The sequence below is a fragment of the Pristiophorus japonicus genome, chromosome 21 (genome assembly GCF_044704955.1).
Source record: "Pristiophorus japonicus isolate sPriJap1 chromosome 21, sPriJap1.hap1, whole genome shotgun sequence".
NCBI classification, from domain to species: Eukaryota; Metazoa; Chordata; class Chondrichthyes; family Pristiophoridae; genus Pristiophorus; species Pristiophorus japonicus.
In genome coordinates this window covers 4,669,196-4,684,805 of record NC_091997.1, presented here as the reverse complement: position 1 = coordinate 4,684,805, position 15,610 = coordinate 4,669,196, and the positions used below count along the sequence as shown (strand labels likewise).

Genomic DNA, 15,610 nt, shown 5'->3' with positions numbered 1-15,610 from the left:
TGTCACAGGATGCATCCTGTTGTGAGAGGAAATTTACCTCGCCCAGAAAGAACCTACAGTTTCCCATTACTGAATAAAACTGTTTAAATGATTGCAAGCCTTTTTATTTCCACTGCTCTACTGAAGCACATTCTATATGTTGATTTTGCACCTGAAGAGCTTCCTGACGTCAATCCTAAATTTGTCTTTCACTAGTCTGAATTTGTGCTCCTTTATAACCTCCTGAAGTAGTGTCATTGCGTTATAATGGGTTTTACCACAAGTGAGAGCATGTTATCCAGACATCACGTTTACCCTTGGAGTGCAGTTCACTATTATTAACCTGTAAACATTATTATAAGTTGTGAAATGCTGACTCTTTGGAGCTTTGTTCCAATAGAATAAACACTCTTACTCTGAAGGGTATACAACAACTTTGCAAAAAGTAACACAGACTGTGTTTTATGCTGGCAGAGGGAGTCTTGGGTGGATAGATGCAGCCTTAAAATGGCTCGAGGCTCCCTTGTCTAGGCAGCACACAATCATTATCCTGTTTTAGAATGCATGCTTTTATAGAGCATTAATTAACAATGTCTTTATTAGTTGGGTATTGCATTTTATTTTGCTTGTGTTGCTGTAGCGATTCACTACTCTCGCCTTTGTGAATGATCAAACTAGTTCCATTAACAGACCAATCAGTTAAATTTAAATTATATTTGTGTTTTCGCACCATGTAGCTATCAAGAAGGCAGCTTCTGATATTTGGAAATTTCCGGTTTAGCTCTAGATCAGATTTAGGATCGATATTGTGTATAATTTTTGACTTTCAAATAGTAAAGATGGTAAACGGTTTGGGTAACAGAAAGCTGACAAAAACTAGAAAATATTAACTGCACCTTGAAAATGAAACAAAAACAAAAACATAGAGCAGGTCCATCAGCACCTGCAAAGAGAAGAGACAGGTTAATGTTACTCTCCAGAGCTCCAAAGAGTCAGCATTTCAGTCCCTTAGAAGATGAGAAGGGGGATTTAATAATGGGAAATGTGGAAATGGCTGAGACCATAAACAATTATTTTGCTTTGGTCTTCACAGTGGAAGACACAAAAACCATGCCAAAAATTGCTGGTCACGGGAATGTGGGAAGGGAGGACCTTGAGACAATCACTATCACTAGGGGGGTAGTGCTGGACAGGCTAATGGGACTCAAGGTAGACAAGTCCCCTGGTCCTGATGAAATGCATCCTAGGGTATTAAAAGAGATGGCGGAAGTTATAGCAGATGCATTCGTTATAATCTACCAAAATTCTCTGGACTCTGGGGAGGTACCATCGGATTGGAAAGCAGCTAATGTAACGCCTCTGTTTAAAAAAAGGGGGCAGACAAAAGGCAGGTAACTATAGGCCGGTTAGTTTAACATCTGTAGTGGGGAAAATGCTTGAAGCTATCATTAAGGAAGAAATAGTGGGTCATCTAGATAGGAATAGTGCAATCAAGCAGACGCAACATGGATTCATGAAGGGGAAATCATGTTTAACTAATTTACTGGAATTCTTTGCGGATATAATGAGCATGGTGGATAGAGGTGTACCGATGGATGTGGTGTATTTAGATTTCCAAAAGGCATTCGATAAGGTACCACACAAAAGGTTACTGCAGAAGATAGAGGTACGTGGAGTCAGAGGAAATGTATTAGCATGGATCGAGAATTGGCTGGCTAACAGAAAGCAGAGTGTCGAGATAAATGGGTCCTTTTCGGGTTGGAAATCGGTGGTTAGTGGTGTGCCACAGGGATCGGTGCTGGGACCACAACTGTTTACAATATACATAGATGACCTGGAAGAGGGGACAGAGTGTCGTGTAACAAAATTTGCAGATGACACAAAGATTAGTGGGAAAGCGGGCTGTGTAGAGGACACAGAGAGGCTGCAAAGAGATTTAGATAGGTTAAGCGAATGGGCTAAGGTTTGGCAGATGGAATACAATGTCGGAAAATGTGAGGTCATCCACCTTGGAAAAAACAACAGTAAAAGGGAATATTATTTGAATGGGGAGAAATTACAACATGCTGCGGTGCAGAGGGACCTGGGGGTCCTTGTGCATGAATCCCAAAAAGTTAGTTTGCAGGTGCAGCAGGTAATCAGGAAGGCGAATGGAATGTTGGCCTTCATTGCGAGAGGGATGGAGTACAAAAGCAGGGAGGTCCTGCTGCAACTGTACAGGGTATTGGTGAGGCCGCACCTGGAGTACTGCATGCAGTTTTGGTCACCTTACTTAAGGAAGGATATACTAGCTTTGGAGGGGTTACAGAGATGATTCACTAGGCTGATTCCGGAGATGAGGGGGTTACCTTATGATGATTGATTGAGTAGACTGGGTCTTTACTCGTTGGAGTTCAGAAGGATGAGGGGTGATCTTATAGAAACATTTAAAATAATGAAAGGGATAGACAAGATAGAGGCAGAGAGGTTGTTTCCACTGGTCGGGGAGACTAGAACTAGGGGGCACAGCCTCAAAATACGGGGGAGCCAATTTAAAACCGAGTTGAGAAGGAATTTCTTCTCCCAGATGGTTGTGAATCTGTGGAATTCTCTGCCCAAGGAAGCAGTTGAGGCTAGCTCATTGAATGTATTCAAATCACAGATAGATAGATTTTTAACCAATAAGGGAATTAAGGGTTACCGGGAGCGGGCGGGTAAGTGGAGCTGAGTCCACGGCCAGATCAGCCATGATCTTGTTGAATGGCAGAGCAGGCTCGAGGGGCTAGATGGCCGCCTCCTGTTCCTAATTCTTATGTTCTTATGTTTTGGGTGCATATCCTTCATAAGCAAATATGTCAGTGTAATCGGAAAATGAAAAAAGAGGGAGCGAAACCACAGACTCCGATGGTGGGGAAAGAGTTAATGGGTTGAATGACCTGTAAAACTGCTTATTGAAAAAAATCAAAACATCTCAATGATGCAATAGAAGGGATGTTGATAGAAGAAACAAAATAATATGAAAATAGACGAGGGTGAAAAGATATGGACAAGGTCCAGACAAAAGCAAAGACCAATACATGAAGGAAATTGGAGACACAGGCAAAACATCTGTAAATGAAGGAGACCCTGAAATGAAAACATAAGTCATGTGTTTGAATTTGCTTAGTTATTACTTTTTCCCTTGAAGCACAGCCCATTTATTTTTTAATTGTGTTTTCTGTTATTAGAACACAAGCAGCTTCTTAAGAACGCACAACTCGAACTAAAGAAGAGCAAACGAAAAGATTACTACAAAATTCTTGGTGTTGATAAAAATGCTTCAGAAGATGAAATTAAAAAAGCCTATAGGAAGCGGGCACTGATGCATCATCCAGGTATGACTGGTTTCTGTTTGTTATCCTGAATCTCCTCTTGTGATTGACCTGAGTTTAGACTTCTTGTTACTGATTTGCCAATCTGTAGAACCAATCTTTCACTATTTATCTTTTCTAAACCTCTCATAACATTGAAAACTTAGATACCCGCTTAATCTGCTCTCTTCTATTACAGATTGCCCTGATTGTTTGAGCCCTTCTTTAGTGTCTCATTCCTGGCATCATTTTTGCTGTGCCTTTTCCTTGGCTGAAATGTGTTTCCAATAATGGAGTACTCCCCAGCTGCTGATGGTCTCTCTCAGGATGCGTGGTAGTACACCAGTGCAAGGTACAGCGCGACTGGTGTAGGAGGGCAGCGACATCGAAGAGGGATGTTATCAAGGTCCAGGTTGGTGATTGGAGCGTGGGCAGGTACAGCAGGAGCGGCGAGGTCGGGGCGAAGGAGCGGCGAGAGATTGTAGAGCGACGTGATCGGGGCCCAGGAGAGGCGAGAGTTCGGGCCCAGAAGAGGCGCGGGCCCAGGGGGCAGCACGGGTTGGCCCACACTGCGATATGTGTGCACACTAGGCCAGTTGTCTTGTTAACCCTTGCCACTGGACCAAGAACTGGCTCTGTCAAGCCCGTGTGGTGGCTGGTGTGCAACGGCCACCACACATTAAAAAGATCCACGCACAGGCATCTTCCACCCTTCAACATGCAGTTCGGGATCTGGAATATTAGGTCCTTGTGAAATACCTGTGAACTCATCCTTTTTTTGGCATGGAAGCAAGTCATCCTCGCTTCGAGGGACTGCCTATGATGATGATGACTCCCCAGCTGTGGCTTAACCGATGTCTTGTGCAAATATGTAAAGCCAAATCTCTCATCCTTTTTATGGCCATTTGTATCTGCTCACTCATGTTTAAAGATCCATGTATCCCTGGATTCCTCTGTTCTTATGCTCTAAAGAATCGTACCCAGTTAGGTTATACTTCATTTTTCTATTTTTTAATATATTACTTCACACTTCTCTGCATTGAACTGCATCTGCCTCTTACTGGCCCACTCTGCTAACTTGTATGTGTCTCCTGTATTCTATTTCAGTTTGCCATGACACCTAATTTGGTATCATCTGCAAGCTTCAGTATTATTCCTCTTGTGCCTATATACAAATCATTTATATGAATGGAAGACAAAGGAGCTCTTCAATGCCAGATATCGTATTTTGAAAGAATTGGCCATGCTGCTGTGGGAAATATGTTCTGACCAAATTGTTTCAGAACCTGACACTACTTTACATGTGGAGGAGTTGACTCTGGAGTAGGCTGCCATCTAGTATGATATTTGGACTTTCCCTGGTATATTCAGAATAAAATAGGTTGAAGAAGCAGGAAAAGAAATATATGTTTTAATTACAAGGCAGAAGAATAGTAAAAATAGTCTGTGTCCTGCTTATTTTGGTCCACAGTGCAGTGTGCAGAGTGAGCTGTTCCTCATTCATTTTTTGTGAGGCTCAGTTCCTCCATTTTACGAGGATTCTAATATAATTCAGGCACTGGGTTTTTGCCACTGCAAGCTCTGTCAATATTAAAGCTCCATCTAGTGGCAAAAAAATATGCAGCACTAAATCTATTTACTCAACGGGTTGCCAAAACCTGCAGGTTTTGAGGCTGCTGATCTGGGATTGTCCACCATTACAACAAGCGTTAGCTGATTTTTTTTTTTCGGTGAGCCTTCTGTCATAAATTTAGAGTACTTATGCAGCATCGGTGGACTCCTTTATTTATTGAAACTGCTGCTGAATGTACAAATTTTACTTTGCATCAAAGCTTCATTGCTGCTCATTTACTCATCGTGAAGAACAACAAGCCCAGCCGAATTGATAACTAGCAAATAAGTCTACCCCCCCCCCACTCCTGGACCTAACTAATTCCAAGTTATAGTCATAGTAAGAAACCTGGCTGTATCCATGCAATCCTGCAAGTATAGTGCCATCAAAGTATCAGCGGCTTCATAAACTATATATGTAAATGTACACTTCCATGAAATATATTTGTGAATATACTCCTAAATGTACATTGGCCTGAGAATATATGTGAAAGTTACACATTTAAGGATTCAAACTAAAAATTGCAAAGAAAAACACGCTTCTCTGCTAACTGGTCCCTTTTGCCTGTGCACAGATCGACATAGTAGTGCCAGTCCGGAGGTACAGAAAGAAGAAGAAAAGAAATTTAAAGAAGTGGGAGAAGCTTTCAGTATTCTGTCAGATCCAAAAAAGAAAGCACGCTATGATAGTGGTCAGGATTTGGATGACGATGGCATGAACTCTGGCGGTAAGTGCGCCTCTCTACAAAACCTCTGCTGGCATCCCACCCTTTAACCAGCAGCATTTTAAACATGCTATCCTGCGTAGGTTGTCGGTCTGTAAATTTCTAATGCAGCATAAGGTGCCCATTTCAAACTTATTTATAAGCGAATTATTGTTGTGGGGAAAAGCTTTCAATCAGAGGATTGGGGATCATTTGTACTTGCAGTACAGTTTGCAGCTTGTCCACAGCTATATCGACATTAAAGCATGGCATGCTTATGTCAGAACTGCTGCAAAATAGCTTCTTGCATTCACCTGATTGGCAGCCCCCCAGGCCGACTGTTTTGTTTGGTTTTCAAGTGTGACATGATAAGTGAGAAGAAAGTGTTTAATTTTTGGTCATTTGAACTTCATGTACATTTGCGATGACCTTGGATGAATATGGGGAACCAGTGAACAGGAGCAGCGTGCGATTTCCCCAGTGGACTAGTGGTAAACGCACTGTAGTGCTGAGCCAGAGGCACCTTGTCTGCGCTTATGGACCTTTTCAGCTGAGGAGTCAGCATTTCTGGGCTAGAGCTCGGAAGATCAGCTGGTATTGCTGCCCCTGGTTGTTATCCAGTGACTCCTGCTGGAAATCAGTGTGTGAGGGCTCTGATACCCGCGAGCACATATGTGGGCTACCCGAGAGTCATCAGCACCTCTGCAGAAACCTGATCCACCATGAGTCATTTCAGGAGAAAACTGAAAAAAGAAAAAACATGCAAATTAGAAATTTTAGTTTTACTTTGCCTACAAACTGCAGCTTGTGATCTGTGCTTTCATTACAGTTATGTTAATATATATCTTTCTTTGTTACAGATTTTGATGCTAATAATATTTTCAAGGCATTTTTCGGTAGCCCGGGTGGCTTCAGTTTTGAAGGTGAGTTTTAAGAATTTGGAACATTTAATAAATATAAAATGTATAATTATGTGCTTTTAATTTAAATAGAACATTGCAATGTAATAGCCCTCCCCTCCCACCACCAGCAATTGCCCAGTGGGTCGAGGCAAGGCTTCCCTGCTGGAAAATGCTCCTGTGTGAAATGAAGAATTGGATCGGGCTAGGCTGTGATGCCCTCCACGAATACATTTCACGTGACCACATTTACTGTCACATGCAAAAGTTGCCATTTGGATGAGGTACCCATAGAACCTTACCCCACTATAAGTCAGCGCTTTCAAGAGAGAGTAGGAGCAAATACTTTTAGATGGACGATGGCGACCTTTCAGCTTATTTGATCTCATTCTCCCAGAATACCAACCCTATTGTCTTCCAAGAGGCAGATAGGCCTTCGGTCCAACGGATAAGTTCTGACTACGTGAACCCACAGCCATCCAGTAATGCCTGAGTTACACACCACAGTCTGCCAGCGATAATCCGACTTACTCACCATAGCCGTATAACCAATTTACTCAAACAACCTTCCAATAATACCAAACTTATTCACGCTAGCTTCCAGTGGTGAGTTACAGGAGATCTGTTGTGCTATCTATGCACCACTTTGCAATCTAACTTGTATACAAAGGGCCCCTTTTATGTTGGGAAAATTCATTTCCAAGTACAGGCAACTCTCGATTATCCGGGTCCCTCGGGGATTGGGCTATGCCGGGTAAACGATTTCTCCGTTAGAGTGATTGACATTATAAAGTTAAAACCCAACGCCTTCCCGGGCTGAAAGGACTCCGATGTCAGCGGCCCGAAATTTTCAATCCTGTTACAACGGTTTCCCGTTGGATCCGTGTGTGGATAATCGAGAGTTGCCTGTACAACAATCGATCTGTAACCAAATGGAAGTTGACATACAAACACAACACATTTTTAGGTTTTTTTAAAGATTGGTTGTTGATGCTAATACTTGATTTTTTTTTTCTTTTTTCAGCTTCTGGTCCTGGGAATTTTTTCTTCCAGTTTGGCTAATGCACAGATTTTTGTTCAATGTCACTGGGTGTAACTCGAGCAAAAATAAATAAATACCCTTGTTTCCCTGTGTTTAATCTATTTAGAGGAAAAAACTTTCATGTTTCAGTTGAATACCTCTTGTATTCATGTAATTGTATGTTTTGTTGAAACAGAAGCCGTCGTCAAAGGATGTGAAGCTGACCTATTAATGCTTTGTTTTTATAATCGTATTAATTAAAAAATAAAAAAGATTACCTCATTTTGAAGTATGCAGTCCCTCGCGCTAATGATCTTCAGTTAGGTAAATAAAGGCCTTTTTGAGCTTTTATATAGATGAGAGTATTTCCTCCAGCATAGAAAAATCCACATTTCATTCAAAACAAAAATAGAGCTGGTACTTGATGAAGCTGTGGATTTTTCTGTGCTTCTCAGAACTTTTAAACGATTGCTGGAGTGGCTCACTTTGCCTGCCTCTCCGTATAGTCCAATGTTCATGTTGTCCTTCCTAGTAATCAACCTTGTTAGTGAAAAGAGCATTTGCTACTGAACGGTTACAGGTGCTACCTTGGGGGAAAAAAGAGAGGAATACGGTTCGATTAAAGGCATGTTTTGTTGCATCCTAGCTTTACGACTGGACTTGCAGTAACTTTTCCATCATTTTAAGCTTCATCGATTTAGGAAATCTCTGAACCAATACAGTTGCATTTCATAATAGCACAAAGATCATTGAACAAAACACCCAAGTTCTGGAAGCCTTGAAGTGCTCCGTTGACACTTTAAGGAAGTCATCTGTACGTATAACTTAACTGTTCTACCTGCATGTGCTTAGTGTATGACTACACATAGTGAGTTACAAGTGCGAAAGTAAAATTACCATGAAAGGAAACATGGAACCCCCTCATTGTAGCTGAACACCAGTTTCGGTGCCCTGTGAACATTATGTCCACTTACCCAAAATAATCACATTTTTTGATGTGATTCGTTGCCAAGATCTTTCAGGTCCTCTCACCCAGGGGACTCTCTCTCATATTTACACCATTAGCAGTTTAGGAGAGTTGATGCTGTGTTACTAACTCGTTCTCTTCACAGAGTCGGGGATTTGATGCCATCTAGAATTTTCTCTGAGCAGATATACCACTTGGTAAACAAGTACCCTGTACTTGAGAATTGCCTTAGCTGTGGGCTTTTTTAAAATAAACACTGCACCATAGGAGGCGGATTCTTAAGTATCAGACAGACTGGAAGGCACTATATGTGAGGCAAATTGCCACACACTGCTCAGTTTCTAGCTGCTGCTTGCAAAGTGGCCAAGACTTCAAGCCTGTAGAATAGTATCTGAGGCAAGGAGATTTAATGAAGGTGGGGTTAAGGAAGGAGAAAAAATTTTAAATTGTACATTTGTATTTATAGGCCCATTGAATCCTTTGTGTGTGTGTGTGTGTGTGTATTTAGTCGAGATTTTTCCCAGTTTGAAAGAGTGTTTTGGTGATGTGCGATGATTAGGAAAGGAGGGAAAATAGCTTTAGAATGCGTACTCTGCCTCCATGCATATAGATTTTTTTTTTAATTGAAGTAACGCCTGGAAGGAAAGTGTTTACTTGTCTTGAGGGGAAAATTGTATTTAATCTAAGCATGTAAAGCCTTTTTTTTTAGTAAATGTAGAATAATTCACAATACACGAGTGTCTTGTGTTAAAACCCTGATTATTTGGTCTACTGAGTGCAGAATTGGAAGGGACAGCTGTACATCAAGTCTCTTACACCCTGTAACTCGTGTCCATGAAGCATCGAATTAACAAACCTCGCATCTCTTTAGTGCTGTACACTGGGCAATCGCCTCTCCAGATTCTACTGTATTAGGTTTATTTAAAAAAAACAAATTCCTATTTACCTCATTTTAGTGGAGTTCTGCGACATTTCATCCAATTCATTGCTATGGTTTAACTCTAAAGTGTTGACTTCTGTGTGGACGAGCCTTTTGTACATTTCATAAACTTAGTCAGGCTTATAATTGCATGTTCCTTTCTCTTCAAAATTGCTTTTAATTACAAATGACACCTTTTTGGTAATTAAAATGAGTCCAATTTGTCTTGGTGTTGGACTGGCTATCTTCGTTCAATTTAAATTTGGGAGTGGGAATGTGCCATTTGGCTTGTCTGAATTTGTTAACTATTTTAGTTAAAGCTGATAAAATTATTACAAGATTGTGAATTTCTTGCAGAATTCTGCACTAAAGAAAACTAGACATAACAGTGAAAACTTTCTATTAAGATTGGCCAGCATACTGGTGCAAAATTATAATGAACTTTTAATTCAACTGTCTGAAATGACAAACGGGTAAGTTACCTGTCCTTCTGCTCTTTTTAACCGTAAGATATTGCTCACTTTTTTAAGTTTTAATATTCAGAGATGCATGGTTTTAAAGAATGCTCGCAGTGATATTAAAGGAATATATTTGAATATATGCGCTTACGGTATTGAAGATATTCTTCCCAGTCCCAGAAAGCAGGTTGGCTGAGCCTCCTAACCTCGCAACTTGCTTTGTGGTTTATAGCGTTTTTTAAGTCCAACCCTGGCTTCATAAAGATGTTTATCGTGTGTTGCTGCTTGTTTTGTTTTGGGGGGGGTGGGGGGCAGTGCAGAGAGGCATATAACTTATCCTAGTAACTACCATAGTAACTTGGTTAAAGCAATACTGGGAGAGGGGAGGTTGTGATAAATGGGCAGGAATGATTGCCTGGGCAGAATTAGCCCTTGTTGCAGCACTAATGTGTAACGTTGAATAAAAACAAATACAGGATCAAACTTTGGCATTACAAAATTGGCATATGTAGCCTAATTTTTTGTTAATGATACAGACTACTGTTTTGAATATGCTTAAAGATGTACTTCAGTAAAATATATTTTTTAAGCTTATTTAGTGTGGCACAAATAAGAGTTTCACTTCCCATCTATAAACCAAGCAAGCGCTCTTTTTCTTTACATAGGATTATGTGGTGGTGGAAACAGTTCAAAAGAAAATGGCTTGAGAGAAAATGTTAATGAATCTTTGTGTTGCACCAGTTGTAATTGTAATATTTTTCTCCTTGCATCTTTAAGAATCCTTGGAATAGAACCATTTAATGCAACACTATGTGGCCACTTATCCACTGAGCTATCAGGACCTCATTTCTAAACGGGTATTTGAGGGGAAGGGAAATTAAAAGCATCTTGGTCTGATACTAAGAATCTTATATTTTTAAAAAAAAAAGCAAACATTCATTAAAAATGCCACGAATCATTTTTTTTAAAAATGTGATTGAAACCCTGCTCTACACATTTCCTGTCTGTCCACTAAACAAAGTATATTTTTCTGTAAGATTTTTCTTTTAAATGAAGATTCTCCTCCTCCCCCTCCCCCCTCCCGTTTTTTCTTTCCACATTCTCTCCTCACCCCCAAGCAAGTCCCGTAGCGATTCATGCAAGGTTACAGTTCCACAGGTGTTGGTGTCATTCTAATACCTCATCCAAACGTTCATTCTTCAAGAATTACAATTGCCTGTCAACTATTCAATCATTGAGGCTGTTACAGCCATGCTCAATCCTCCCCTCCCCTGGTGTGCACTAGTGTGTACTTCCCAGCAGGGACCATTGGATAATGGCTCTTGTGCCTGGCCATTTTTGTATCTTCCATTTGCCTGGGAAGCTGAAGCCAATTGTAGTATCTAAATTGCTGCTCTAGTTGAGAACAGTTAACTCAGTAAAGATAGGAGATCGAATCTAGGGCCTTGAAGGTCCATCTGGTTCAGTGCAACACTGATTTCTTAATGTGGGGGAAACTTAAAGGCTCCAATTTCAGTTTCAAACAAAGAATCTACAGAAAAATTAGAATTGACATCTAAAAGCTTGATCTATTTCCCCACCTTCCTTCAGAGAAAGGCCTACTTTAAACACTCCTGTAAACTGAGTATAACATACACTCAAAACGGAGATATAAGCTTTATGCATGTGTTCACTTCTAGTAACTGCAGGATGAGTGTAAAGAAAACATTGGGTTTAGATAAAAAGGCAAACACATGCTGAAAACCTGAAATAAAAGTAAAATACACGCAATAAACCTTTGAGGTGGAGGTGCTTCAGAACTGTTCAGAGAGATAATCTATACCCGAAACATTAACCAAGCTTTTCAAACATTGTGTTGTGTATTTGCAAATGTTTGTGTTCTCTGGCTTTGAAAATCATTTGCAAGTTTTGTTTTACGACAAGGCAGTCATTATCATTGGGGGGCGGGGGGAGGAGACACGTGTACTACTTTGGATAATGCTCAGTTTATAAAGTGAAGTCTAATTGCTGATGGGTCGGGTCAATATTTTTAGTTTAGTGCCTGTTTTCACACTGAAAATTGCCAAATACAGACTGTCGGACTGCTGTTTTTTAAAACAAATCAACACCCAGTTATTAGCATTAATGCATTGATCTGTGTAATCTTTTTCTTTACACTTTATTCTGGCTTCAATCATTGGGGATCTGGCCGAGAGGAGTTACTGAGCCTGAAAGTGAGAAAGTTGAGCCAACTTCACAATTAAACTAACTTGTTGAAGGGCCAGGTCAGTGATGCCGTTATAGTACTGTTAATTTCAGCTTCCTGTCTGGCTCCATAACTCCTCCCACTGATGATTTCCCTCAATATCAGTCCTTGAATACAGATAGTCAAACATTTATAGAATTTTAAAACTTAATTCTAATTGAGTAGTTACTTTATGCTTAAGGGGTTCTGATGGTGAGACTCTAACTGCACCTCATGAAGGGTTTTGAATATGTTTCCTATTTTGTGTAATGTATTTCTCTGGTAAGCCTTGTGATGTACATTAAGCTGCACATACTTTGTTCTGATTGTATCATTTCTCAATGTTTTACTGCTGTACAAAATGTACACTCTGTACAGTATCCATGTACAAAGTGAATGTTAAATAAAAATAAAACAAACAGGATTGCTCAATTAATAGATGATTTCAATACATCAGACCTTTTTTTCTCCTCCCTGCTCTGCAGGTATTGACACATGTGGTTATGCAGCCTTCAAAGGGCTTCACCTAACTGGCCCAATGTGCTAGCCTCGACAGCAAGTGGTGCTAGGCCATGTACCTATAATCTAAGCTTGAACCTGACCTCATCTGGTGTTCACATGTACACACACACACACTAATGGCAGGTGCAGGTGATTCTAGAATGGATAATAAGGAAATACCAGACTTGTTAAATGAATACTATTGTGTATTTTTTCACAGAGAAAAAGAACAAAATACCAGCGGTATAAGGGAACCTAACAAGTCAAGGAGAGGAATTTACTGGATTTAATATAACTTAAGAAAATGGTCATGTAGAAAAAAAATAAGACCCAAGAGAGACAAAGCTCCAAAAGCTGATGGTTTCCACACTAGAGTTTTGAAAGAAACCGGCGGGGTAATTGTAGATGTATTAGTCAAATTTTTCCAAAACTCAGAGAATTGGACCTTTTTCAGACGTGGAAAATTACAAATGTCACAATTATTTAAGGAGGGAGGGAAAATCCAGCAAACTACAGGCCTGTCCGTTTAGTATCAGTTGTAGGGCTTTTACTAGAATGTATAAGCGGGGATAAAGTGACTGAGTACTTCTGCTTATCAAAGAGAGTGAATATGGACTGGTGATGGGTAGATCATACCTGACTAATCTCATTGAATGTTTTACGGTCACTAACATGGTGGACAAGGAAGTGTCTTATGGATGCTGATGATATGGATTTCCAGAAAGCATTTGATAAGGTACCGCACAAGAGGTTATTCGGAAGAATGGAATTGTAGGTAACCTTGTGACATCAGTTGGTAGGTGGAAGACAGAGTTGGGATAGCATGTTGGCCTTTATCTCAAGGGGAGCTCGAATACAAAGGGAAGTTATGCTTCAGTTGTACAGAGCCTTGGTCAGACCCCACCTGGAGTACTGCATTTAGTTATGGGCACCAGACCTCAAGAAGCCCTTGACACGGGGTACAGCACAGATTCACCAGAATGAAACCAGTGCCTTAATGGAATAAATTATGACTGCATAAACTTGGTGTGTATTCCCTTGAATTTTGACGGTTATGGGGCGATCTAACTGAGGTATTTAAAATAACAAAAGGATTTGATAGGGTAGATACAGAGAAGCTATTGTGCTGTGCATCTCCAGATTTTCCCTATTTCGCACAGATGATAAATTGAATCTGAGTTGACCATGCCACTGCATTTACCCAGACGCTGTATTCTGTACATAGTTCTGCTCGTTCAATGCCACGGATCCATGTGGGCGGGAATGTCCCAGCTTTGATCCCTGGCCTCTGCAGGGCAACATTGGGTGTAGACGCTCTATTGTTTCTACTTCCAATCGCTCTCGTACCCCTTTTATAAGGGTAAGGCTTAGCTCCAAAGGCCTCATTGTTTAGTAATGCTCTGTTGTCAGCCATGGAGCCATAGTAGTGCACTGTGTCAATCGTTTGTAAAATATTTCTTTCTCCGATTTCCACCACTGCCCATTCCTTTGCCCAGATGAGCATTTGTCGGTGCTGCCCTTCAGCCCATTACTTGCAGAGATCAGACTACCCCCTTGGATTTTTTCCCCTCCGCATAGGTGTGCTTGGAGATTTCTGTATGCAGTTACAGATTTGTGGATCGCCACTCCACCACACTGGTATGTACAACACATGCGCTGACTCCACAGCCCACTTACATTTTTGACAAAGGAAGCCATTTGAGCCTAAATTGTACTGAAAGAACTTGACCTATAGATTTTAATAACATTTCACTGCTAGAATAGATTTTAATATTTCACTGCTAGAATATTGTGCTAATTATAGAATGTACAGCACAGAAGGAGGCCATTCGGCCTAACTAGTCTATGCTGGTGTTTATGCTTTACATCCTCTTCCCACCCATTAAAAATTATATTATTTAATACTAAATACTCTTATTTAATCATGGGTAGCATCAATCCTATCCTCGCCAGATATGCGCACAAAGATTATCTAGCGTAGTGTTTCAGTTTCCATGTTAACTTTTTATGTTTGTGTTCACTCAATTTTGTTGCAAATTATAAGCTTATAAACTAAAGAGGGAAGTGAACCAGACTGGCACCCCATTTTCGATGAAGTGCACATTTAGCTGTCATGAAGTTCTCTCTACAGGTACTGATAGATCTCCAGCCTGCAAGTGGGCATTCTTATAATAATGAAACCTCCATTACTGTGCTTCAGTTATCCAATAGGTTAATGCCTTGTGCACAATGGTATCACACTGGTTTAACTTGAAATGACCTCAGTTAAAGATTCAATCCCATTCATTTTTTTTGTACTTGTACTTGCCTTTATTATTGTGCCTGGGTATTGCTTGTTGACTCATATCAGATAATGGAAGTTCTACTGAGTCTGGATACTGAGTGTCAGCAGAGTATTCTACTGTGAAGAGGGGGAAGACAATAATCACTGCCAAGCCTGACCCTATCCTTACCCAAGATTTCCACTTTCAACACCTGTCATTGGGCAATTCATTGCAGTGCCCTCCCTTTGCTCCCAGTGAGATAAGCTACCAATACCACAGTAAAGTAGAGGAGTGGGAAGGTTGTGGCGGACTTGTGACGAGGGATCGTGATGGAGGTTCAGTAAATGTTTGAGGCGGTGGGAGATCGTGGCAGAGGTGTGGCGAGTGCTTTTGTGGCGGAGGTGTGGTGAATGAGGGTATGGGGCCCAGGGGCAGCACGGACCAGCCCACACTGATAAGTGTGCGCACTAGATCCGTGCAGCAGAGCAGGTCTCCAGTCATCCTGGTTAACCCTTGCCACTGGATAATGGCTTAGCTTTGTCAAGTGTGGCTGGTGTGCAACGGTCACCCCACGTTAAAATAATCCACACATGCATCTTCCACCCCCTCAAGCAGGTCCTTCATTGAAACATCTGTGAACTCTTGTGGAAGCAAGTCATCCTTGTTTGAAGGACCACCTATGCTGATGATGACCACACATTGCACCTGGATTTTTTCTGATCTGTATGGTTTGG

At 40.8% G+C, this 15,610-nt stretch overlaps 1 protein-coding gene across 2 annotated transcripts in view; it reads left to right on the top strand.

Moving 5' to 3' along the window:
- dnajc7 (DnaJ (Hsp40) homolog, subfamily C, member 7) overlaps positions 1 to 12,547 on the top strand; it is a 52,221-nt gene extending 39,674 nt beyond the window's left edge. For both annotated transcript variants that reach the window (XM_070864307.1, XM_070864308.1), the window contains exons 11-14: positions 3,186 to 3,332; positions 5,495 to 5,647; positions 6,484 to 6,546; positions 7,547 to 12,547. In XM_070864307.1, coding sequence (XP_070720408.1) covers positions 3,186 to 3,332; positions 5,495 to 5,647; positions 6,484 to 6,546; positions 7,547 to 7,584 — 401 coding nt within the window. In that variant the 3' untranslated portion in view covers positions 7,585 to 12,547. The remainder of the gene's footprint in view (positions 1 to 3,185; positions 3,333 to 5,494; positions 5,648 to 6,483; positions 6,547 to 7,546) is intronic.
- The last annotated feature ends 3,063 nt before the right edge of the window (positions 12,548 to 15,610 follow it).